Here is a 26,453-nt window from a genome sequence, read left to right on the forward strand (position 1 = left end):
CTAATGTTTAGCTTGGCATGGTCAAGCATACTTGTAATGCCAGTACTTGGGAGGCTGAGGCAGGTGGATCACAAACTTGGGGTCACCCATAGTGAGATGTTACCTGTTAACTATCTAAAAATAAGGAAGGAGGTGGAAAGAAGGAAGGGAGGGAGGGAGGGAGGGAGGAAGGAAGGAAGGAAGGAAGGATGGAAGGTAGGAAGGAAGGAAGGAAAGGAGGAAGAAAGTTAGGAAGGAAGGATTATGTTCAAGAAGAAATCCTATAAATAATGACATGAAAAGCATGTGCTGCATAAGAACAGAGTAGAAAGTATGAAGCAATGAAGACAACTGAGAAAGTGACATCATTTTCAGTAGGGGAGACAGGGAAGGCACTTTGGCAAAGCACCAAGAGGCACAGGGCAAGCCTACGATGTGAGCATTCACACAGGCAAGTGTGGTTTGCTGGTGCTACAGGCTGGTGTAGCTAGCAGGTGTGTGCACAATGGAGAGAAGAGAGGGGGTTTGAGAAGTGATTAGAATATACGTGGAAGGAGTACATGCCTCTGGCCTGTGGGTAGAAACCCATTACAAGGTTCGATTGAAGCATTAGTGCAATCTGGTCAATTTTTTCAATTGGGATGTGACTCATGCACAAACATGTCCTTTGGGAGTCCACTATTCAGTGGTTTTGGGAACAGTCTCGAGATTGCACATCCATTATTGCTTTGAATTCAGAAGTATCCATTGCATCCAAAGCAAACCTTCACAGCCTCTGTATCTTACTTCTTACCAATACTTTCCCTTTCCTTCGTTGTGTTTGCCTGAGCTGGGCCGTGTAAGCAGTTTTCATATCTGGGACCACATGATCCTTTATGTCTGATCTAATTCACTTACCTCTCTCTAGCAAACAAGGGGCGGGGGCAAAGGCAGAATCTGAGATCCCAGTAAAGGCATGGGGAGGATAACTGGGTTGGGGGATGAGAGGGACTTAGCACAGGGTGTTATGGTTTGAGTGTGAAATGATCCTCTACAGGCTCACAGACTTAAATACCCTATCCGCAGCCATTGGAGGAGGTCGTGCAGCCTTTTGGATACTATCTGTAGGATGGAGCTCAAGGGCTACCACTGACCTAGGGCGGAGAACTCTGCTTCCTAGTCTCTCCAGACTCAGTCACATGCACCAGCTGCCATGATCTCTGTCATGCCTTCCATGTCAGGATGGACTGTACCCTCTCAAACCAAAACAAACCCTCCCTTCATTACGCTGTTTTTAGGGGAGGGGAGGGCGTTGGTCACAGCAACAAACAGGACCAAGGCAATGAGCAATACTAAGATTCTGTACACATTGCATTTTGGAAATTGGAAGAAAGAAAAGTGAAGGATAATTGTCATGTGTTGTCATGAAAGCCTAGAGACAGATCAACATCACCCTGAGATAGAAGGACCACGGTTGGGCAGTGGGGAGGAAACATCAAGACTGCAGTTTGGAGCTTGAAAATTAAATTTTAGATATTGAGTGTCCTCTTGAGCAAAGAGGATTTTTAAAGGGGTGGGGGGTGAGCATGTGGCTGTAAGTCAGGTGGGAATGACAGAAACAACAAAGGCTACATTTTGGAGACTGAAGATTAAATTTCGGAAGTTGACTGCCCTCTGAATGGAAGATGATTTAAAAAAAAAAAAGGGATCTGGCTATGCGTTTACAATGCAAAAGAAGGTTCTGAGTCAGAAACTTAAAGAACAAAGGTGATTAATACCACGCCAGGGGACATGCCAAAAGAGCAAGTGATTACAGAAGAAAGAATGCTCTTAGATTTCCTGGATACATCAGAGTCTAGGGGTCAGAAAGATGAAGAGAAGCCAGTAAAATACGGAAAGGAACTCACTCCTGGGAACGAGGAACAAGAAAGGGTTCATTCAAAAGCCCAACGAGGCACCTGATCATGGGGGAAGTTCCTCCCTTCTATGACTTGGGACACAAAAAGACAACAGACAGGTAATTAACCAGACATAGGGAAGTGGCAGTCATTCAGATCATTGTTCACTCCACTCCAGTTGCGTCCAACACTGTGCCTGTCACCTCACTGTCAGGCTGGTCCTCTCCAGATGTGGCTTTGACAGTAAAGGCTGGAGTAGAAGAGGAAGGACAAAATCTGGCTGGAGTTTGCTGGCTGGAGACTATGGTAAGAAAGGAAACTAAGGCAGAGATGGGTCTTTAAGCAAATTTTCTTATAAGACATTGAAAAAAACTAGCTCTATTAAGATGTCAAAGGAGAAACTCTTTAAGATGTGAAACTAAGAGCTCTGAGATGCTGCTGGGTCATATGCAGTGAAGTGGAGAGGGTGACAGGAGACAACGGGGAATCCCTGAGACTGCTTAGCAGGGGCACGGGTAGATATATTTTATCTGTTGAATAATCAACTACTAAAATATAAAATGACACCTACTGCTTTGGGAAAACAGTAAGTTTGTTTGTTTGTTTCCTACAAGAGCACAGGAATTGGCACTTTCTGAGGTTGTCTAAAGTGCCTGGACAAGGACAAGCTGTCAGAGTCAGGAAGCCCCATTGCTAAAGACTGCACATTACATCCTCCGAACCTCATCTGTACAGCAGTGACTAAATCAACTTGCCCCCTTACCTCACAGAACTGATTGGATCATCTGCCTGGGGTGCACACCTGTAACCTCCTAACCTCCAGACCTGAGGCTCAGAGGTACAGCATCAGCCCTGTGGCTAATGTCTCAATGTGTCACTTCTTGCTTCAATGTTTCAATATGTCACTTCTTGCTATAGTAAGTGAAAACAAAACAAAGAACAGGAACTACCCCTTTCCAACAATTCCATTCTTTATTTCATTCCTACAGTGGTGCATTAGTGAGTATTTAAAGAGTCTTAAACTCCACCTGAACTTAAGCAACTGATTTTTAATTCTGTCTGCTTAGTACATTCTCTTTGAGGAATACGGATATTTCAGTACATCCCGTTTTTCGAATTAACTATTCTCATTCTTTCTTTGGATAAACTAAGAAACAAAGTTATGTTTTTCTTCTTCTTCTTCTAAACAAGGAACTGGAAGGTTTAGCAAAAGCTGTCAGAGGTGAACTTTTAAAAAGGAACCAAAGTTGGCTTGATGTTTTTTCTGAGTCTTCACTTTACATTCTAAGAAAACAGGCAAGAACTCCAAGGGCCAGAAGTCCTATCAGGACTGTAAAGTCTGAAAGATAAAAATGGCTGAAGAGATACAAACACATGCAAACAAAAATAGGTGCATGTATCTATGTAAATTTTACTTAGAATATAGCATGACTCCTTAGTACTCACTACTTGGCAAAGGAATGAGAGCTTTAATTGTTTCCACTTTGCTTATAATTAATGCGTAAGAATTTATTTTCCCTATTTTGCATTTGTCATGCCATTTATTAGGTCAGTGATACTGAGTTTTTAGCCAGAATTATAACTTACACCATAACCCAGTGTATCCTCATTTAAATAAAATACAGAAATTTACTTTTCAATGATCTACATTACCAGGTTTCTATAAGCCAATTCTGATAGATGCGCTAATCTCCCTCAAACTCCCCAAGTCACACATTATACCATCATTGAGCAAAGACTTACTGAGAATAACTGAATTCTTTAAAAAGTGGAAGAGGAAACTGGGCATAATGGCACACACCTTTAATCCCAGCACTGGGGATGCAGGGACAGGCATATCTCTGAGTTTGAGGCCAGCCTGGATTACATGGCGAATTCCAGGACAGCCTGGGCTACACAGATAGATACCCTGTCTCAAAACAGATACAGTTCAAACAAAACAAACAACACAGAATTTCAAACATTATTTTTGAAGAATATTTTGAAGAATTATTTTTGAAGATTACCTTAATACATCTTATTAATGTCATTACAATTAATTCAGAGGTTACATATTAAGTAACCTCATCACGCAGTCATTATTAGGAATACACAGTAACATTCCACATTTTAAATGCCTCATAGACTCATTGTTTCCAAGGGAGCATGGAGCTGTTGAGCAAGCAGAAGCAACCACACCAGGCTTTCTCAAATGATGCTAAGTGACTTCTTACCTCCTTGATAGATCTGCCTGCGACTGCTTGCTCTATCAGCATGTGTGGCTCACATGAGCTTCCCTAACTACATGCAGGTGTATTTTTTTTAATTCAGATAAAAAAAAAAAAGATGAATGGTAGAAAGATCCAGGGTTTCAAAGTAAAGGGATTGCACACCCCACTGCATGAGTCTGAGAAACACAAAACTTTACTAAAGGATCTGTTTTCTTACCTGTACAACAAATGAATGGGATTGAATGTTCTTTAAGGCCCGCTCCAACCTAAATGCAGAACTACGATATGCTATGTTCTCTGTGATACTTATAACAGCTCATAGGATAAATCATGTTTACATAAGGGGGAGGGATATACATAAGACACCTTTGAAGAAAATTAAATATGATTCTTAATGCAATTTCACATAAACATAAGAATTTATGAAGATTCTCTTTTACATTTCAGAGTGAATTATTCCTTAATGAAAGATTTTGCTTCTAAACACATTTCTATTTGATACATCAACAAAATGATACTGCATACTAAAAATCAATTTACCTATAACTACATCATGACCGTCAACCAAGCCAGCAGAGAAGAGCTCCTGAGACACACCATCTGCTGTATCTGTCCAAATGTGAGATGAATATGTATTAGAAACCAGAACGTATAAATCAACAGCCCAGCCCAATACAAAAAAAAAAAACATTCATTTCATTTACTAAAATCACCCACATGACTTTAATCCATCTATTCAGATCCTATTAGGAGAAAAAATCAGAAACACCATGAGGTATATTTTCCCACAAGTCATTTGTATTTTGTTTTTCATTTACAGATGTTACTGTAAAAATATTTCATTTTGGTGAAGTAAAAAACTTCCTCTCTGGACACCATCTGAATTAATCCTCTAGTACACGCTAGAAGACCAAAGTGTTTGTCATGACATTGCTCTCCTCTCTTGCCAAGGTTAATTCTAGCTGCCATCAATCCCTTTCAATCACTCATTGCTGTGGAGTTAAGAATTTATAGCAAAGGTTGAATGGGTAGGATCTGATACAACCTTATTCTTGGTACAAACTGCCCGTGGGCTTGCTGGACTATTAAGATGAACTATTTAAATGTGTGCTATTAAGAAACTCCTTTAACACAACATTGATCATTTGATAGCAACAGTGTGGCTGGGTAAATTAATGTAGTTCCTCAATGGTAAGTGACAGGAGTTGGCAATCTCATAAAGATGGGATGGAACAGGCTTGTAGCACGTGAGTGAGTGAGTACAGCCAAGATTACTTGAGAGGTTATGAATGAGCATGGTAACACTGCTAACTTCTATCTAAAGACTTTTCAAGGAGAAGCATATTGAAACATGCTCAAAAGAACTATTACAGAACCCTGTGTTATAATGTAGGAGATGGTTTGGTCTCTGCAGCTTTCGGATGTCCTAACGGTCACCTAGTAGCACTACAAACAGCAGGATAAGTGTTTCCCAAAATCAAGGAACACCCAACCACAGAGCTGCTGCATCAATCAAACACCACAGCAGAACTGCAGACATCTACACTCAGCATCAACCAGCTGTGGCGACTATGTAAATGAGCTTAGAGTAGTACAGGTGTGTGTACATATACACTGTGTGCGCATGCTATATGCATACACATACATACATGAGACCTGCTTGTCACAGTTTGGGGAATTTAAAGTATTTTACCTGGGCTGACTCTAAGAATACAATCAGTGGTAGGGGTGATGACACAGCCACACCAAAGGACATCCCACACTCGTCGAACACCGTTGTGCACTGCTTGGCCCCAGAAATGACAAAAACTCAATGTATATACTTGATGCTTCTGAGAGTCGTGGTTTTCTCCCATCTCATAATGGGATGCAACAAACGGAAATGGATGGCAGAGATTACATAGAAAGTTTACTAAACAGTGAATGCCACATAAGGTAAACTTGTCTGTGCCTTCTCCTTTTGTCAAAGGTTAAAAATAAGGTTTATAAAGGTCTCTCATGGAAAGATCCCACATGAGAAGACTAGAGGATAGAGCACTAAATGATTATGTTCCAAGAGTGACTATCTTTCTGAAGTTGCTGGCACTCAGAATCTCTGTCTTCCTGGAGATCGACCAGATCTCCAGGACAAGAAGCCCTTTTAATGAAGGTCCTGAGCAACAGGCTTGTAGCAGGAAGTCATTTATGCCTCAAGTGACTAGCTAGCAGCTGCAAGATCTGAATCTTACATTTTAGCAAGCAGTTACACTCTCAGAATGCAGCTGAAAAGGGACATGTCAAGCACAGCTACACCAAGGGCTGGCACTTAAACCAGTGCCAGAGTGTTAGCCACTCCCAGGTGATTAAATGGGATAGCATGTCCTATTTTCAGGTCTCTTGGGCATCAGATGAATCATACCAAAGTGGCAAATGGATAACACTAGCTGGACAAGGCAGGAACTACTCTTTCTGTGTATGGCATTCAGAGGTCATTTTTCTACACATGTAAGTAAAGACATCTGCAATAGTTTAGGCCAGCAATAGGAAATGATTATTTTAAGTTTTCTAGAAATTTAATTTTGCTCTACATTGATGCTAAACAGGTAAACAACATAATATCTTAGCATCAGTGTTCCAGAGTATACAACAACCTAGTAGTTAAAAGAGTGTGGCTTCAAAAGACAACAGAGACCAGTCTGTGTGCCCATCCTGTCTTATGCCATACACAACTATGCCTGTTTATAGATAACATAAATACACATAAAGTGTATATGCACGCGTGTATCAGACAGTGCATGAAGAGCAGGAAGCACACAGACAGGGCGACCAGTACTAACAAGCCTACGCTCGATTTCCAGTAAAGGACAATTACCAGACAAGTCACTGCTATGGTTTCTACCTGGCAACAACAGTAGAGGCTATTCATCAATCTCTGGCAAATGAGGCTGCCACAGGCCGTGCAAATGGACCAGTGATGATGGCACCAGCTTGCCCACGCAAATCCTCAAGATGGAAATCCATTCCTTTGTAGGTTCTTAAAATTAAAATTGATTTTCATTGCTGTAGTCAATTTTAAACAACTGGATGAAAAGAAGCAACCTCACCATAAGAATATGCTCCTTCTTGTACTTGAAACATCTATTATATAATTAGCAGATCTTATTCACAGCATTGCCCGTCAATATGCTTATATTATGACAAAATGCATGGCCTTTTGATAACTGTGACTGCTGCTGTACAACCTCACAGGCCAACCTAAACTTATTAAAGATGGACACACTTGAAAAGAAAACCCAGTTAGCTGGCTCATTAGGGCCCATGGCATTTACTTTGTAGAAGATACTTCATATTTTTATCTAATTCAAATATTTAGGGAATCATCTAATCTTTGCTTTTACAGAGGACTCACAATCAGGCTGGAGTAAATCTGGGACCACAAACATTTAAGGCCTAGGACGTAATTTATTTGATTGACAGTACTTAAAAAACAACTTCTCGTGAATGTATATAGATATATAGACAGAACACACCAATTCTTGAAGTGCCTGTCATTCACTCTGGCTCCTCCAGGCAGCTGAGCCAGTGTCTTCTCACAGGTGAGAACAGGAAGGAGGCTGGGGCAGTTTACTGTCTGACTAGCTCTCAAGCCAAGTTAAGTCCTTGTTCTTTGGGCATTTGAAGGTTTAACAACTCCACCTTCTGGAGTCGAAATTTATGTAGAGCTCTAATACATAAAACAAACATAGAGCTATGAACTTATGGACACTATCAGAATGCATGAGACCACTGTACTTTACAAAGATATTCAGGATAGATAGACTTTGAGGAGACTCTTTACATGTATGTAAAAAGGAGAAACTACAGGCCAGGAAAAGGAGCTACAAACATAGCATGTATTAGCATCAAATTTTTACTTCTCTGGACTATTGAGAATATACAGTAAATAATGTAACCTATATTTTTCCTTATGTTACATATCTATTAACCAAGGTTTTTGGTGTTCTTCTGCATGTCCAGGCTCTATGCCTATTGCAAAAAATGATAAAAAATGAAAATAATACATGGCCTTGTATTCTGGCATTCAGGAGCTGTACAAACAAGCAGTCCAGTCATCATGCAGTTGAAGTAACACACTTGAGATATTCAAATTACATGGAAGGCAGAGTCTGTTACCTTGCCAGGTAAGACTCACTGCCATTTCTATTAAAAGCTGCATTACCAGCCCATGTATATTTTCATGGTTAAGCTAATATATCTAATTTACATGTGTATGTGCATACCACACCACATGTGCTTCTGGTATTCATACAGTGAGTAGTGGTTTAGAATCCATACAATTAACAAGTTCTTTCTCTCTTTGTTTGTTTGTAGACAAAACATTTTTGAATAGCAAATTACAACCATACACTTGTAATCAATTTCTCATTTGTTTCTTGTTCCACCAAAATAATAATTTCAATTAAAACTTGCCTCTTCCTGGAGTAAACTCAAATCGTATGTCATTAAGTTCCTTTCTGGAGTTTCTGAAACACATAACATAAAGCACATTAAAATCTAATGAGGCAGAGTTTAATCAAACCAAATTACTCTCAATTTTTATAAGACACCACTAACATGGAGGCAGTATTTTACAGTTTTAGGTTTCCTCCGAATATCTTCTCAAGTGGAAGATACAGTTATGATAACAATAACTGAATAGATAGATATATTTGATGACATTTATTTCACATGAACATGCTGATAACACAAAATTCCCAAAACAAAATGTTCATTTTATAAAAGCCATACTAACTCAATAAGCTTAAATCTAATTTAAGAATACACATCTTTAGAAGCATATCGTTTAAGTGGTGTCTTGTACAGTTTTCATATTCCCCTGAACAGTAGCAGTTTAGTCACCAAATTTTAAAGCAAAGCATCTGGAGCAGCAGACTCTGCAATGAGTTCAAGACAAGTATCATCTATCAAATCATGTGTGTGATATCTTCTGCTGATGTGTTTCTGGACCCTTTAGCCTACTACCAACCCCATTCTTTTGGCCTATCAACTCATATCACACTAAGCATAAGGAGGCCAGGAAAGTGGAAAGGACCCAGTATCCACTTAGAGAAAGCCCTTCTCACTGCCTAGGAAAAGCTAAGCCACATTTAATATCAATCCACAAGGGACAAGGGGCAAAGGAAGAAGATAAGAACTCAAGGCCAGATGTTTCTGAATCTACAAATCTACATCTGCCCTCAGGTTTCACCATCTGGACTTTGCCACTAACCCTCTAAGGGCTGAGGTCTTACAACTATGCTTCCAGTAACACTATGTGGAACTCTCACTACTGGAGAGTGTGGATCCTCCCCCTAAAATATCTATCTACCTATCTATCTATCTATCTATCTATCTATCTATCTATCTATCTATCTATACCATAAAACAAATTGGAGATAACAGTGGAGTGTCAGAAACTATATTTTAGAACTGGTTTATTGTTTAAGAATTCAGAGCCAATAAAAATGTCCATGTTTTTAGCCGGGCGGTGGTGGCGCACGCCTTTAATCCCAGCACTTGGGAGGCAGAGGCAGGTGGATCTCCGAGTTCGAGGCCAGCCTGGTCTACAAAGTGAGTTCCAGGACAGCCAGGGCTATAGAGAGAAACCCTGTCTCAAAAAACCAAAAAAAAAAAAAAAAAAATGTCCATGTTCATCAATTTACTTGAAAGAAAACCAATTAACTTTCCTAATTTTAAATTCAAATATTTTATAAATGAGTACTTCCTGATTGAGGGTTTATCTCTAAAATAGAGCATTTGTCTAATATGTGTGTGAATTTGGTTTTGATCTCCAATGAGAAAATAAAAGTAGTTCTCCCTCACAAAAGAAAAATAAATGCACAAGCAGATTGAAATCATTTCACATGGCTGAATATTTAGAGTTCATCTGTTGAAATACAGCACGTTCTATAAGGAAAAAATCCACTGATAATATATATATAATGGAATGAGTGAGGAAGTAATTGATTTCTTAATATTATGAACGGTTCTGTTCTCATCCATTCTGGAGAGAGCCTGCGAACTCCCAGGATTCTCCTCTGTATCTATAGGCTCTGCATCCTCAGAGTCAACCAACTACAGGTCAAAAATGTCCAAGGTGAAAAGTAAGCCTGTACTCAACATTTTTTTTTTTAACAATGTAACAACCACTTACACAGCATTTGCAGTGTATGAAAAGTATCCCCTAGAAGTAGCCTACTGTCTTATAAAAAAGAAAAGTGGCAAAGCAGAATAGGAGGAGGAAATGGGGAGCAAGCTGGAAGTAAGGATAAAGGAGGGACTATGGGGAGAAACAACTAACTCTACAGGCCTTTTGAAAGGGTGTGTGGGAACCCTCTACTGTAGAAGCCTCCTAAAGTACATACATACATAAAGGCATGTAAATGGGTTCACCATATAAAGGGGAGGCAATGACCCAACTAGACATCTTATGTCAAAAAGGAAAAACTCCAGTTCTGCAAATGGGTTACATCTTTTTGAGTCAGAAATGGTGAATAACTGGAGAGAAATATGTCTTCTAACCTGACTGATAAATGTATGGATTCACAGAGACGGTGACAGCATGCATGAAACCTGCAGTCTCAAGATAGGCAAAACCCCAGGAAGGAGGAGGAGACGTGAACACGGCGCCCCACCCTTAACACGGAAGCTATTTAAAATTGGGAAGTGCTGGGGAAGGGGAAAATTAGTTTTCTCTGTTGAAGTGACACTGGGTCTGTCAACCACATGCCAGAGCAGGCCCCATGCCCAGCAGTAGTTGCCAACACAAAATGGACATCATGTGAGATTTCTGCCCTGTTATTCTTCTCTTATTCATTTTGTTTCCTTACATTTTCTTTTGTTTTGTGAGTGTTGGAGAGAGGCAGGGAACAAACATGAAGTTGGGTGGAGCAGGAATGTAGAAAGAATGTGAGAGCAGGTAGGCTTACAACAAGGAAAAGTATCCCCTAAATAGAGTCAGGATATGTGTGTGTCTCTTCATACTGTATTAGTGAAAGAAATCCACAGATCATTTATAGCATGTTGCTTCCAACATAGTTTATATGTTATATGAAAAATATTATATAGGAGAATTGAATACTTCAGATTTTTGTGTTAATGGTAGCTATACATTTCTCCATTTGATTCCAATAGTCAACTACGCAAAATAGTCAGATATCAAAAATAATATCTCTGCTTGTTTATTCTGCTTCCCAATGCCCACTACCCCTCCCCATTTTACATAATTACATTCATTGTCTCCCTTGTTTCTAACTTTTTAAAAAAGATTTATTTATTATTATATCTAAGTACACTGTAGCTGTCTCCTGACGCACCAGAAGAGGGCGTCAGTTCTCATTACGGATGGTTGTGAGCTACCATGTGGTTACTGGGATTTGAACTCATGACCTTCAGAAGAGCAGTCAGTGCCCTTAACCGCTGAACCATCTCTCTAGCCTCCCCTTGTTTCTAATTTTAATGTTTGGTAGAGTGACGACAAACAGTTCTGTCCTAGAAATACCTCATATGCACAGAAATACTCATGTCATTTCACTTTTAAGAAAAAGCAACATCTTCCAAGATTTTGCATGTTGCTACCGAATAATTATCAAAAACCTCATTAATAGGTTTGGTTGTGCATTGTATATATAAACAAACATTAAATTAAAACCACAGTGATCTAGTAAGAGAAAAGGATCACTAAGAGAGGAAGGACTCATACTCTATTTAATAATGAAATGGCTCAAGGAGAGAAAACTAAAGGCACTTAGTTGAATATTAATCGGTGTCTTGCTCCTCTTTCATCTAACTGCTCTTGCCTAAATTAGTTTTCTCTACTTAGGCCATGGTAAAAGAAGTGTATGCGTGAGCTGCACCCAGAATATCCTCATGAACATCCTAATTTCTTAGAATATTAATATCACAAAAGCAGTAGCCAACCTTCAGAATCCCACAGATGTCGGCTGAGGAGCTGGCCTCCGCAAGTCACTCTTTATGACTGCGAACCTCAGTCCCACCTTTGAAAAGATCACTGTGATTGATTTTAAGTAGTGGACTTGTCCCATCAACATGATATACACTTGGAAAAACGCCTAATTGGATCTAACTACTGAAGGTCATCCTTTTATAAAGAATTAATCTTTTCAGACTCATACTTACACCTTTAATTGAAAGTACATTCACTTTAATTGATATGGCACAGGATACTCTAGATTTCGGGAAAGTGGAAGAGAGGGATAGTTTAAGGCCAAAAACAGCCTGTGCAGCTTTAAAGGGGAAATAGTTTCTAGGCCCAGGCACCCAGGCTGCTGACTCTTATTTAAATAAACAAACAAACAAACAAACAAACAAACCTTCCTTAATCCTAAAATAAAAGCTATTAAATTTGGCAAAGCTGAACTTCTTACTGCTTGTTGCGGGCATACTCCTTCTCAGAATGCAAACGGCGAAGCATTTTACATGAAATTTATTCTTTTTTTTTTTTTTTTTTTTTTTTTTTTTTTTTTGGTTTTTCGAGACAGGGTTTCTCTGTGTAGCCTTGGCTGTCCTGGAACTCACTCTGTAGACCAGGCTGGCCTCAAACTCAGAAATCCACCTGCCTCTGCCTCTGCCTCCCAAATGCTGGGATTAAAGGTGTGGGCCACCACCGCCCGACTGAAATTTATTCTTATAAATGAGAAATGTGATCATACTATATGACTGCACATCCTGCAACTGTTTGACCTCTCACTGGCTCCCCTCACTTGAAGACCTAGTCAGCTCCCACAGACAATAGGCATTTTAGGCTTTGTGTCATTTTCTCCTATTTTAGTCTCCCCTCCCCTCTCTCTCCTTCCCTCCCTCCCTCTCTCCTTCCCCATACCCTCCCCTGTGGCAGATTATGATATCCACTATTCTGTGCTTTAGTTTTAACTTAATAGTGTATCTTAAATTTCTAAATATCACTTCATTGCAAGCTTTCACATTTGTTTTAATCCAGTTGCAAATCCAGTGGCAGCCTGCTGTGCCTCAGTTTTAAGTTAATGCATCATGAAATTTCCAAATTTAAGCTCCCATTCTTTTCCATATAACAACACTTTCCCACTCTATTGCTCTATCCTTTTGGAAGCTCTTTCTGTCCTGTGAAGAGACTGCTTCCAATCTTTCACAATTCCAATGAGTCAATAAGTAAGCCTGTTCTTATCTCATTCTACAAAAACCAAAAGCATAAGAGTAAGTTTCTAATGGTCAGCTGCTTGGTTACATGGGCAATTAGATGGGTACTGCCAAATTCCTCTTCGTCTCACTTGTACCAATTTCCATGGTCACTGGCAATTTGTAAGCACTGTTACCACAACTTTCAAAGAATAATGTAGGGTATGTACTATAGAACCCAGGTGATATGGGGAGCCGGCAGGGGAAAGGTGATTTCCCATGGAAGGGACACAACCAGTCCGCACCACTAAGTGACAGACAGACAAGAATTTGGATTGACTGTAGTTCAAACTTTCTAGAGACACGTGGAATTTGACATCATATACAAACCCCAAAGTTTCAACTGTTGATGCATAACTTTCAAGTGTTGATTCGAGGCATTGAGTTCAATGAAGTCTATGAACACTCGCTAGTGAGGCTGAGTGTAATATATAATATCTCTTGATATTAACACACAAACCGTGGGAAGCAGAAGAGCACAAAGTTTTCTGAAATGCTAAGACTTTGATGTTATTTTTAAGAATCTACAAAAAAAAGTCATAAATAATGCACTGACTCACAGGTCTGAACATTGGAAAAATTAGTCATGGGAAAGAAAGATAAGTCCAAAGAAATTTAATCAAAAGGAAAATACAATCTTGAAAATTTTAAGTGGTTTCAAGCATTCAGTACCTGTCATTCAACAATGGCTAGTGTGTGATTTGGGGCACAGTGGTATTGTTTTGTTGGTTTGGTTTTCTTTTGTGCCCAAACTGTGTTCACAGTCTAGGTTGGGATGTATTAAGTTCTTGTGCTATCAATTCATCTTCAAGTGACACAGTGAACACCCCAAGAAGACAGCTGTGGTAGCAAGGAACACACAGGAAGGCAGGTACATTCCTGTTGGGCTAGGAACAGTAAGACTGGAAAGCTACAGAGAGATTTCACAGCATGCAGTATTCACCTGGCCTCCTAATAATGTATCACATTAGGGCTATATGACAGTCACTATTCCTGGAGAGTCCCAAAACCAAAGTGTAAGCTCAGGACCACCAGAATTCTCCAGCCTCAGGCTAAGGCCTCTTAGCCAGTGCTGACAGTACTATGGGGGCTTACAAATGCCAAGATCCTGATGTTATTAAGAGATGGACAAGTTCAAATTGCCAAAGGGCATTTGTAAAAAGCACCTAGCATCAATATAGTCTGACTACAGTGACATTTAGCTGCTCTGGGGTCACAGATGTTGTCCCTCCCTCTAAGCAGCTGAATGTCCATAAGGAAAAAACTGCTAGTTTTTTCCCTTACTTTTGCCTAAAATTCCAAAGGAAAAGAAAGCTATGCACACAAGTCCTAGAAAGTCGCCTTTGTGGGGAGGAAGAGAACCTTGTCACTGATCAACTAGAGGCTCATCTTCAGTTCAGCTTGCTGCTAGCCTTGCATCGCCCTGATATGCAACTGCCTTCATGGCCTGAGGTGAAGACGTGGACTACAGCTCCTTTGGAGCTGGCCTTTTCTCTTTTTCTCTAGGAAGAAGCTACTACAGGAGAATGTGACAATGTGAGCTGAGAAGACAGATAAGTCCAGATTCAAACCTACAAACTATTTCTTCCGATTTCTATGACCTAGTTTCTCAGCTGTGAGAAGGGAAAGGAAATTTCTAGCTTCTGTGGCCTGAACAGGTCCCTCAACAAGCTTGTATATGGAGAGTTGTTCAACAGAACATCGGTGTTAGGAGATGGGGATTGAGGATTGAGGAGAGTTGATCGGTCATTCTCAGACAAACTTCAAAGTCCTTATTACGCCTTAGGCTCCTGTGGTGGTCTGAATGAGGAATCCTGTCCCCCCACAGGCTCCATACCTGAGTCACTAGTTCCCTGGATGGTGGCACTGTTTGGGAAGGATGTTGTGGTTTTAGGAGGTGGAGCCTAGATGGTGGCAAAATGTTACTGGGAGTTGCCTTTGATATTGTATAGACTTCACTCCTTCCAGCTTGGTCTCTCTGCTTCATGTTTGTGGTTGAAAAGGTGTTGTCTCAACCTTCAGATTTGGCCACCTGCTGTCATGCCCCTACCACCAATATAGACTATCACACCAGCAATAACAACAACAGATTAGCAAGCCTCCCATTCCTAACTCCTGCTGATCTTCCCATTCTTGGGTCACCTGCTTCCCCTGCTCATCTTCTGTCTCTCCTCAGTGTGTGAAATCCTGGGCAACACAGCACTGTGGTAGACCCAGCAACCGCCCTTTCAGAAAAACCTCTGCTGTCCTGCTTGGACACCCCATGCCTGATCATTCCCATCCTGCTTTGCGTTACCAGGGAAGGAAATGGAGGTGGTCGGATATGGATGAGCCCACTTCTTCCTTGCTGACTCTTCACTTCTGTGCTACATTTTGCACAAAGGCAGTTATGTGATTATTTCCTTAGTGTTTAGGGTTCTTTTGGTATTTACCATAGTGCCTAAGGGTATACAAATATTTGTTGAATGAATGAATGAATGAATGAATGAAATCAGTCAAGATTTTAGAAAAATGCCCCCAAGCTTCTGGGACAGCACCTTCTGTCCTTCCCCTGTTCCCTAACTGCCTTCTCTATCTATTCCAAACACTCCTAGCTTCCTGTCCCCTCAGTGGCTCAAGTCCCATCTCTTCTTATTCTCTCCTTGAATGATTAATTTCAAATCTATTACTCAATCCCAGCAACTTCCCCAGAGCTATAAATCCATTACCCAATTGCTTACATGGTATCTTTCCACAGAAGAACCAACAGACACCAAATCTCAGTACATTCCAGATGCAAAGCATCACTCTTCCTCCCAATGCATGTATCTTCCTCTGCTCCGAGGCAGACAACCAAGGCATGCGGGTACTATCCCCTTAGATTACACCAGGCCTCCACTCCTCCACCATCTCACTGCCACACGGTGTCACCAGACACAAATTAGAACAACTGATTTAATGGACATCGGGTGCTTCATACAGCACAGCTATCGGTTTCTATTGTATGAGCTGAAGGTTTATAGAGAGCGAAAAGGGCAGTCAAAGGGTGTTTAGGGTATGCTCCTTGCAGGCAGATGTTGTCCAGGATGCAAACAGTTACAGTTAATAAGAAATGAAAAATGAAAAATTAGGAGAAGCTGAAGGAGCTTACAACATAGGCCAGCAGCAAGAACCTGGAGGAGAGCCGCCCCCATGCTGCCGCCCACGTGGCTCGGAATCAATGTCTCTTCTTATGTTTTGGCTTCTCTGCTTCAGTCTTGACTAAATTTCCGGGAGCCTTTAGAACCCAGAGCTGCCCAAGCAGAGCCCGACAGAGCAGTGATTAGTAGCCATGTTCAGTATCCATTCTATTACTCGGCCTCTTCTGCAGTAGGGGGGAAGTAATGCTTCCATCAAGATTAAAGAAGCTCTGTGGCAAGGCTCTGAGAACTCCCGGCACAGCTGTGAGGAATCATCACGGCTCATCTATTCTCACCAACACAGACACATGGGGAAAAGTCATGACTCCAGTCCTCGAAGAGTTTATAAGCAACTCAGATGATGACAGCTAGCATCTGAAAGAAGACCCAATAAGGGGTCCAATAAGGGGACCAATAAGATGGCTTAGCAGTGAAGGCAACTGTCACCAAGCCTGATGACAAGTTCAATGCTCAGAACCAACGGGGTGGAAAGAGAGAGACTTGACTCCTACACGTTGTTCTCTGACCTCTCTCTGTGCACTCTGAGTGTACTACACACACAGAATAAACACTAGTATATATGCATATATGTGTCTATATAGACCCATATATACATGTACATATATATGTACATATAATAAATACATGTATGCATTCATATATGCTCATACATGTATATATACACATATGTATATACATACTATATATGTAAATATATATGTATATATGCCAACCAGTGGTAGAAAACTGTTTAGAGGAGCAATGCCATATATTCTGAGGACAGTCCCGTCCTGACTCTCACAGAAATTCATCTTTCAAACACCTGCCAAATTCATCTTCCTCTCAGGTAGAGGCTCAATCACAGAATCATATAATTTTACAACCAAAAGGGGCCCTAGAGGTCACATAATCCATTCCCCTCTTCCCTCTGGTGAAGCAACTGAAGCACGGGGATTAAGTGGCTTGCCTAAGATTACACAGCTGGTTAATTCACTCAACACTCCATAAATCCTTATTGATCACCTACTAGGTGTCAGGCCCGTGTTGGGAGCTATTAATGCGGAAATGACACTCAGACCTGGGAGCTGAGGCTTCTAGACCACTGCCCTCTATTCATGGTTGGTTCTTGAAGTGCACACGGGGCTCACTGAGAGCTGCAATCTCTAATAGAGACTCTTTCTTCAAGTGCACCCCACACACAGTAAAGAAGTGTTACAGGCAGTGAGACACTGCACCAGAATTATTGCAGGCAGTGAGAGAGACACTGGGACAGATATAACTTTGAGGACTCTTGCTGACCTCTCAGTACTGTCTCTAAGGTCTGTTAGAGTTCAGATGCCTTCCATACATACAGACCCCATGTACCAGGAGGTATACACTACAGGAATGTGAGAATCATACCTGCGTCTCCTGCCATCCCTGTCCAACCTTGCCTTTGCCTTAACTTGTCATAAAACAGTCTTAAAAAAAAAAAACTAGTGAGATTTCCTATAGTAAAAATAACTTAAGATTATATCTCCTTTATAAAGGTCATAAATATGACTTTGGCTTAGAAAATACAGGTTGGTTGTATTCAAAAATTTTGGGTACATTGATCCATTCAGAGTCATCTAAGCCAATATAAAAGAGATCAGACATTCACAATGACCCATTTAATAACAACAAAATATCTGGTATATGCACATACACTTACACACACCACATACACACTCTACATTCACATATACACACACACACCTCTCACATAAACACTCACTCATTCATATCACATACACACACAGCACACATACAGACACCACATACACAGTCTACATACATAAATATATATACACATACCACACATACATACTCTACATACACACCATACACATACTCTACATACAGACACCACATATACAGATTCTGCATACTTATATACAAACAACACACACACCACACATGTACACTTTACATACACACACAAGACATACACACTGTATACATACACACAACACACATACACACTCTACATACATATACACCACACAATACACGCTGTATACACACATTCAAACACAATACATATACAAACTCTACATGCATACACATACACAGAGCACACACAGAGACAGACAAACCATGTAACACAACTAAACTACACACACACTCCTCCATCAAACTGCACACAGTATTTTTCAGAACAGTTTCTTGATGCATTCATAAAGACTTGGCTCTTAAGTACTAATTGTCTTTAAGCTATAGATCAACAGCCCACAGTCCTGGCTGTTTGATTTGCCATGGCTAATGGCCACAGGAGAGATGCATATGTAGAAACTATAGATAGGCCTTGCAGTGCTGGGATATAGCAACAGTCACCTGCACAACTGATCCCCTACGAAAGGGTGTCTCATGCAGAGGTAATCTGAGCCTCTAGTGCTCTTTTTATTGTCCTGGGCATACAAGACTGAGAGTACAGCCACTTCTTCCCTCCCACCTTCAATCTCAGCTCTGCTTTCTCTTCTTACTTTCTGAAATTACAAAAAAGAATTCACTATAGAGAAAGACACAGAGCGAAGTAAAACAAGTACTTGTTTGCCTACCATCCTGAATTTCAAAGTGGTAACACTCTTCTCTGTTTACTTCATAGTAGGATACATAAAAATTTAATAACATTTCACCTACACACCACAAAATCAATTGAATTATGTCCCAGCTGTGATAAATCACAAGAGACTAGATTATTGTGTAAATACTTCTTCCTGTCAAGATTATGAAGTTCTATTTTCACTGTGGTAAGTAGTCCTTTCAGCATGTGAATATGTGCACTGAACTTATTTCTATCTGGGATCATAAATGGGGGAAAAAAGTGATTCATGCAAGCTGACTGCTGTTCAGCTGGCAGAAAAAAAACCATAGTCCGGTCAAAGAGTAAACCTGGTTTTACTGTAGGAAGAATACTTAGTGAATATACTAGGCCAGAAGCTCTGTATACACCCTTCCGGATGTCAGCTGAGGGCAGCAGAGAGTAGCCCGTATCAACATCTGTTGTGCCTAATGGTATAAGACACATTCCACTGAATTCAGACAAATCAGTCATCACTGCTTGGCTGGAGACACCTCTCTCCAATGCATTAGGTTTCCAAGCCAACAACTTAAGTCCTTCATAACAAAAATGTAGATACCTCTGAGGCAAAGTTAACTGTTCCTCTTGGAACTGAGACACATTGTATTGTAGTAAGTATAATTATGCAGACTGGTGAGGTGCACTAAAGAGACGGGAGCTGATTCAGCAGTGGAGGATTCCAGAAGGAACATATATTTTTTTTTAATTTTACTTATTTAAAGCATGAACAGTTACCAACTCTAGTTATCACAAGTATCATTTTCTTTGTCTACTATATAGTCAATTCTTATAAAATCAATGTTACTCATTTCAAAAGTAAACAATGCATAATGAACATTTAGCTGTTAAACATATAGAGGCAGAGGGCAGGGATCAGCGGTAGAAGGATCTGCCTACAATGGTACAAGGCTGTGAGTCTGAGCTATAGAACAGCAACTAAATAAATAAACTGATTAATTAATTAAGAAAGCAGAAATGAGACAAAGGGAAGAAAGTGTTATTACTATCTATGTAAGGTGCTGGGTGCTCCTGGTGAGTAGGGAAGGCTTGCTGCTAAGACAAGCAAAGGGAGACCTATACAGTTATTACTTTTCCAACATAGAAACATGCAAGGTGGAATTTTTTCCCTTAACTTTAATTTCAAGGAGAGAAATTTTATGGAATCTCTTTCATAAGGGTCACCTAACAATGTCTTCAACTCTATTCTGCAAGAGACAGAAACTCTTTTTCATATAAATGTCTTCAACTACATGGTGCAAAAGATGCACATTTTTCCTTTCACATGCTGCAGGCACGATATTAAATCTGACTTGAGTGATGGCGTTTCTGCTAGAAGCTGAAATAATATAGCCAAGGTGCACTGTTTCCTGATGATTTACCTTCACAGAGGAAGCAGAGGAAAGGACAGCTTGTCCTGACCTCTCTTCCTGGGGCACCAGCAGCGTATTTATCAAGGGCTGCATGGAGACATTGCAGGACTGTGGTCCCTGACGGATGGGTATCTGAAGTGGTCCTGACTGCCTAAGTACTGACCACAGGTGTTTCATATAGGTGAAACATCCGTGGGAAACAGGCAGCCTTCTGTGTGTGCTTCTAGGAAACTGTGAGGGTATTTTCCCCACCGATGTATTTCAAGGTAGTGCTTATAAGGAAATGCATTTGCAGTCCAGTGTAGATGACTCTTGAGCGAGGGCATTACGAACTTTTTGCAGACAGCTTACCAAAACCTAAGGGACATATATTGAAAAATATCGAGTTGCCCTTTCGTCTCCACACTCCTGTCATCTCTGGGATGGCCTCGCAAAACCGCGACCCAGCTGCTGCCAGCATTGCAGCATTTGGAAAGGAGTCGAGCCCTGCGGGGGACGCTGCCCAGGGCCCTGTGGGCAAGCGGCTACAGCAGGAGCTGATGACCCTTATGATGTCTGGTGACAAGGGAATTTCCGCCTTCCCTGAATCGGACAACCTGTTCAAATGGGTAGGGACCATCCACAGAGCAGCGGGCACTGTATATGAAGACCTGAGGTATAAATTCTCCCTAGAGTTCCCCAGTGGCTACCCTTAAAACGCGCCCACAGTGAAGTTCCTCACGCCGTGCTACCACCCCAACATGGACACCCAGGGCAACATCTGCCTGGACATCCTCAAGGATAAGTGGTCTGCACTGTATGATGTCAGGACCATCTTGCTCTCTATCCAGAGCCTGCTAGGAGAACCTAACATTGATAGCCCTTTACATGCTGCGGAGCTCTGGAAAAACCCCACAGCATTTAAGAAGTACCTGCAAGAATCCTATTCAAAGCAGGTCTCCAGCCAAGAGCCCTCATGCAAGCTGTCCGCCTCTCTTTTGTGTTGTCTTTTTTCTTAGACTGTCTGTCCTTTCTCTTGATTTCTAAGCTGTGTTGTATTTTGTTTATTTGTTTTTAAAATTAAGTCTGCTTGAACCCTTACAAAGTATATTAAGTAAATACACGTTGATTGTTTTTGTATGAAAAAAAAATCTAAATTTCCAATGGGTACCCTACATGTCTGATGAAAACCTGGACAATGTCCTCAGCTGAATTCCTAAACTTCCTCCATCCAGAAGCAAGGAGAGGTGATTCTGCACAAATTTTTTTATTTTGGTTTTTTGGTTTTTCGAGACAGGGTTTCTCTGTATAGCCCTGGCTGTCCTGGAACTTACTCTGTAGACCAGGCTGTCCTCAAACTCAGAGATCTGCCTGCCTCTTCCTCCCAAGTGCTGGGATTAAAGGCATGGGCCACCATTGCCCGGCAATTCTGCACAAATATTAAATATAGCTACCATGCACAGTTGCCAGACCTATAATTCCAGCACTAGGGAGACTAAGAAATATGATGAGTTTAAGGTCAGCCTGAACTACATAATGAGACCTTCCCCCAAACAGGAACAACAACAAGAAAAAGAGTGTATGTATCCCAGAGAATTTTAATAAAGCCACAAGAGTATATGAAATGAATGGATAATAAATTCTTTCAAATTTAGCCAGCCAGAGGAACAAGAAATCTGCATTAACTTTCTTATTCCAATAAATTCAGTATTATCATATTCCAATAAATTCAGAATTATTTTGTGTGCTTAAAAAAAATCAAAGGGATTTGATTTTTTGATCAGCATAACACAAAAATAGCCAATACTATATTTTACAGCAATAATATGTATGACTTTTAAAAACATGTTGGAAAATTTTGAGCAGCATCTCTCATGTGTGTAACTGTGTGATGAGTCCAAGAACAAGAACTAGGGGTAATGTATTCTTACACATGGACCACTAATGAAGATCTGTCCAACAGTTTCATTCACAGTGTGTCTATGAGTATCCAGGCTGTTCATCACTAGTACTTTTTTCTTTTTAAATTAGTTTAGATTTCTTGACCCTCTGACTCAAGGAAAAAGAGGCCAGGCAGCCAGAATGTATAAGAGTTCTAACTCCACAGAGCTGGATACACAATTTGGCCAGTTACAGTCAATTCCATTCCCATCTGTGTGCTTTCAAGAGGGCACTAACACTAGTGCCCTAGGACTTGGCAGGGAACGGGTTTCCATAGCACAGCCACATGGACCCCACACGTGGTTAGTGTAACGGCAGAGCTCCTCTCTTTCGGTTTCTGACAAAATGAGATAATCATTGATTCACTGTCAACTTTAATTTAAAGCAAGAGAAGTATTTGATTAGAGAAGGCAAATGGCTGAATGTCCACGAGGAAGATGGAAGGATAATAAGGCCATCAGGAATCAGTGATGAGCCTTCTCAATAAATACAAGTAATCTAAGAGCAGGGACAGTGTGGCCTTTATGTCACATGATGACTTCCCCAGTGTGAGCAGCAGGACCTGGGACCTAGGCAAATGATCAATAAATAGTTTTAAAATTAAACTGATTGAATGGGTGCAACATTACCTACCCCTTTCCTCACTGTATTATGTGAGGTGCAAATACACTTGACAATGTTCCTAGGTATATATGTGGCCACATGGAAATAAACAAATAAAAAAAAATACCAAACAAATTAACATCAACAACAAAAACTTTCTGTGTCAAAAATCACTTAAATTGCTGCACAACTCAGATTTCTGACAAGAGCAGAACCCAAAGCCAACAGTAGGGACTGTAAGCTCAATCTAGGCAAAAATCTAGGATATACTAGCCATGGACTGGTTGGCAGCACTTGGGAATGCATAGTAACTTAGAAGTGCCACATTTGTGCTTTTAAAACTCTGCTGCTAAGCCACTCGTGCAAAGAGCTACAGGACGGCCAGTCATGCAGAGTCCTGTGATTGGTGCGTAGGACGCAGGGCATGCCTCTCTGCAGCAGCATCTCTTCTGCCAGCCTTTCTCCTAGCCTCTCTTCAAAAGGCTTGGCATGATTCTTAAGGAAGTTGAAAGAGAAAAAAAAAAGGTATATTCCTGAAGTCCTAATAACCTGGCTTGGTTTTCCAAGCTCATCACTGTCATTTTTACAGGGAAGTCAGCACAGTAAGTTCTCACAGCGTGATGATAATGGGGGTGTCTGATTACAGATGGTTTGGATGGGCAAGTACACGCACCCACTCTGCCACACCTACTATACCTAGTTGACCGACACAGCATTCAGCCTCTCTGGACTCAGAGGGGCCTGAAGGAAGAGTGTTCCCATCCCGCACTGCTCTTTAACTGGGGCTCATCACTGCTATTATGGGTCTGTCACTGTAATCACTCCTGGCTATCGGTGATAGCATGGGGTGTAGAAAGATGACATTTACATGTTTTGTACCCTCCACATTAGCAATCTGTTTGGCTCACCAAATGAGCAACGGGCGCCTTGCTCATTATGTAACTTTTTAGCGCAGTAATAGGAGCTCCTGCTGAGCCAAGTGGGAGAGAAAAAAAATACAATTCTCATTTTTATGTGCACTTTAGCATACTGACCTCCTTTATCCTGTTGATGTGCCCATTAATAAAACATTTTCTAATGACCTGAAAGGCTTTTTATGAACTAGAGTGTGGGCCTGGCTGCCAAGCAGCTGTGTATTTGAAAGAACGGGAGCTGGTATCAAAGCTGGCTGTGATTAAGTCTGGCCTTGAAACTCCCTATGTCCAGAGTGGCTGCTCATGTCTTTGACTGGCTGTAAATGGAAAAAGATTTCTACAGTGGAGGAGTCTCAAAAGATGGAAATAAGGATGCTTGCAACACAAAGAGTGATTCATGGGTTGTAGAACTGACTAGGTAGCAGGACACTTACCAAGCATGCAAGAGGCCCTGAATTCATCCCGAAAACCACGGAAAATGAAATGTGCAATTGAGTTTCATTTCATTATCTGAATTAAGATTTTTCTTTTCTATAAGTCCCTTTCAATTTCAGAAAAATTATAGTAAGAAGATAATAGAACTACTATTTAAACCTACAAGATGGTAATGGGTGGTTTTTGAAAGCAAAGAGTATCTGCGTTGTTCCTTGGTTTCTTCCTATACAACGCCTAACAAGTGAAAATACGTACTGAATCTGATTCTTCAAACTTCAACAAAATGTAACAGAAACCATTTAATTAAGTAGAAATGTTCAATTCTTTCTAGGAAGTTAAGATTGAAGTCATAACAATGACTGAGTTAAAAATGGAGGAGATAGCCGGGCAGTGGAGCACATGCCTTTAATCCCAGCACTTGGGAGGCAAAGGCAGGCAGATTTCTGAGTTCCAGGTCAGCCTGGTCTACAGAGTGAGTTCCAGGATAGCCAGGGCTACACAAAGAAACCCTGTCTTGAAAAAAAAAAAAAAAAGAGGAGCTAGAAACTCATGTGTTCAGCTTAGATACAGACAGGACACACAGAAATGCTCTAGGCTTCAAAGAAACCACCCTGGGATGAAGAAATGCGCAGCTTACTCACTAGGCTTTTGACTAATCACAGAATCTGAAACTAGAAAGAAAGCTAACGTGCACTAGGTGGCATGCATGGCCTTCTGTCCTGAAGAGAGCTCTCATCTTACACAGTAGGACCTAACAAAATGTCTACTCCATCATACACTGCCACTCCTATGTTAACTGTCTTCTCCTTAAATATAAACATTGCTTAAGGAGAACTGCAAGTATTGAGCCAAGCACCAATTCTGAACCTTCAGAGTGTGTGGTATCAACCAGAAAAATGAATGCTTAAAGTAAGGAAAAGTCGAGTCTGCTAAACTCCTAACGAGGGGAAGGTAGCTAAGGAACTTCAAAGCTACTTTGTAGATTTTCTCCATTGGGACAGATGAGTACAGGTTGGCCAAGAACCAATCTTTTCTGCCAGAACATCCCAGATCAGCCCAGATTGTTATGTTGCAATCCTTGAGACTGAGTTTATCCAGTCAAAGGAGCTATTGGCTGGAGTGGAAGGTAATGTAACTAGAGAGGAAGACGAAACAGGTTCCCCACATTCACTCATCTGTGTAATTTCTAATCATTAGAAGGTTATACTACAGGACTCCATTAGAGTCAGAGCATGTAAACTTGCACCTTTGGGAACATAGGGGTATGTCCCTGATTGTTTCCAGGCATCAGATAAGCTTTGTGTATTCAAAATATCTTCACTTTGGCTCTAGAAATGAGAGAACAGCAGGGAACAAACAGAGCTTCCAGAAATGTGCATATTCCTCCTTGGGAGGAAGAAAGATCAGTCAAATAACCAGACAGGGTTAGGACCAAATATGTTAATAGAAGAGTTCTTCAGAGTGACCCAGCTATCTCTTGCTGGTTGTCATTCACCTAACTCCACTGACTCTCAGACACTACTTCTGTCTTCTCCAAGCCAGTAAGGATGCCTGCCCTGCAGCGAGGCTCCGGTCACCACTGGCAGAGTAAGGCAGAGGTTGGGCCATCCTAGGCAGGAGGCTTCTCGGAGAGGCTAGAAAAGGGGCTGAGATGAACAGTTGATACTATAACATTGTGGTCCTAAAGGATAAATTCAGAGTGTTCCGGAATAATTTAATTTGTTTCTCTGCTTTATAATAAACATTTTCATTTCAAGAAGAGCTTTAGGCTTGTCTTCTTTAGATAAGAATCACATGGGGGACATGGCATGAATTCTTTTAACAATAGAAACATCAATTTGCTCACAAGTATGTGCAGTTTCATGTACAATTTCTAAAGTAAATTTAACTTTTAAATATAGAGTGAAGTATTTTAGTGGATTGGAAACTCATTAACTACCCAAAGATCTTTTCATGAGCTCCTCAATTCTGTCCACCTGAGGATTTTAAGACTTGGCTCAGCAGAAATGCAAGCTATAAAATTCAATGATTCCTGGCTAATCTATCAAATTAAATTAGCAGAAAATACAAAATGATAATGGGCAATAGATAATGCCGGTAAGGATGCAGTCTATTAGACCTTCCTTCACTATTGTCAGGGGTCTAAACTGACACCACTTTTGACAGAATCATTTGGCAACATGTTTCCAAAAT

General features: G+C 40.7%; 1 protein-coding gene and 1 pseudogene across 1 annotated transcript in view; one reads left to right on the forward strand and one right to left on the reverse strand.

Annotated features, from left to right (window-relative positions):
* Stk39 (serine/threonine kinase 39) overlaps positions 1 to 26,453 on the reverse strand; it is a 262,879-nt gene that overhangs the window by 47,586 nt on the left and 188,840 nt on the right. The window contains exons 15-16 of the mRNA XM_031370500.1: positions 8,516 to 8,568; positions 4,607 to 4,675 (exon numbers count right to left, since the gene is read on the reverse strand). Of these exons, the coding sequence (XP_031226360.1) occupies positions 4,607 to 4,675; positions 8,516 to 8,568 (122 nt within the window). The remainder of the gene's footprint in view (positions 1 to 4,606; positions 4,676 to 8,515; positions 8,569 to 26,453) is intronic.
* On the forward strand, positions 20,811 to 21,386 carry LOC116090543 (annotated as a pseudogene).

Source organism: Mastomys coucha, unplaced genomic scaffold (assembly GCF_008632895.1).
Source record: "Mastomys coucha isolate ucsf_1 unplaced genomic scaffold, UCSF_Mcou_1 pScaffold15, whole genome shotgun sequence".
Lineage (NCBI taxonomy): Eukaryota > Metazoa > Chordata > Mammalia > Rodentia > Muridae > Mastomys > Mastomys coucha.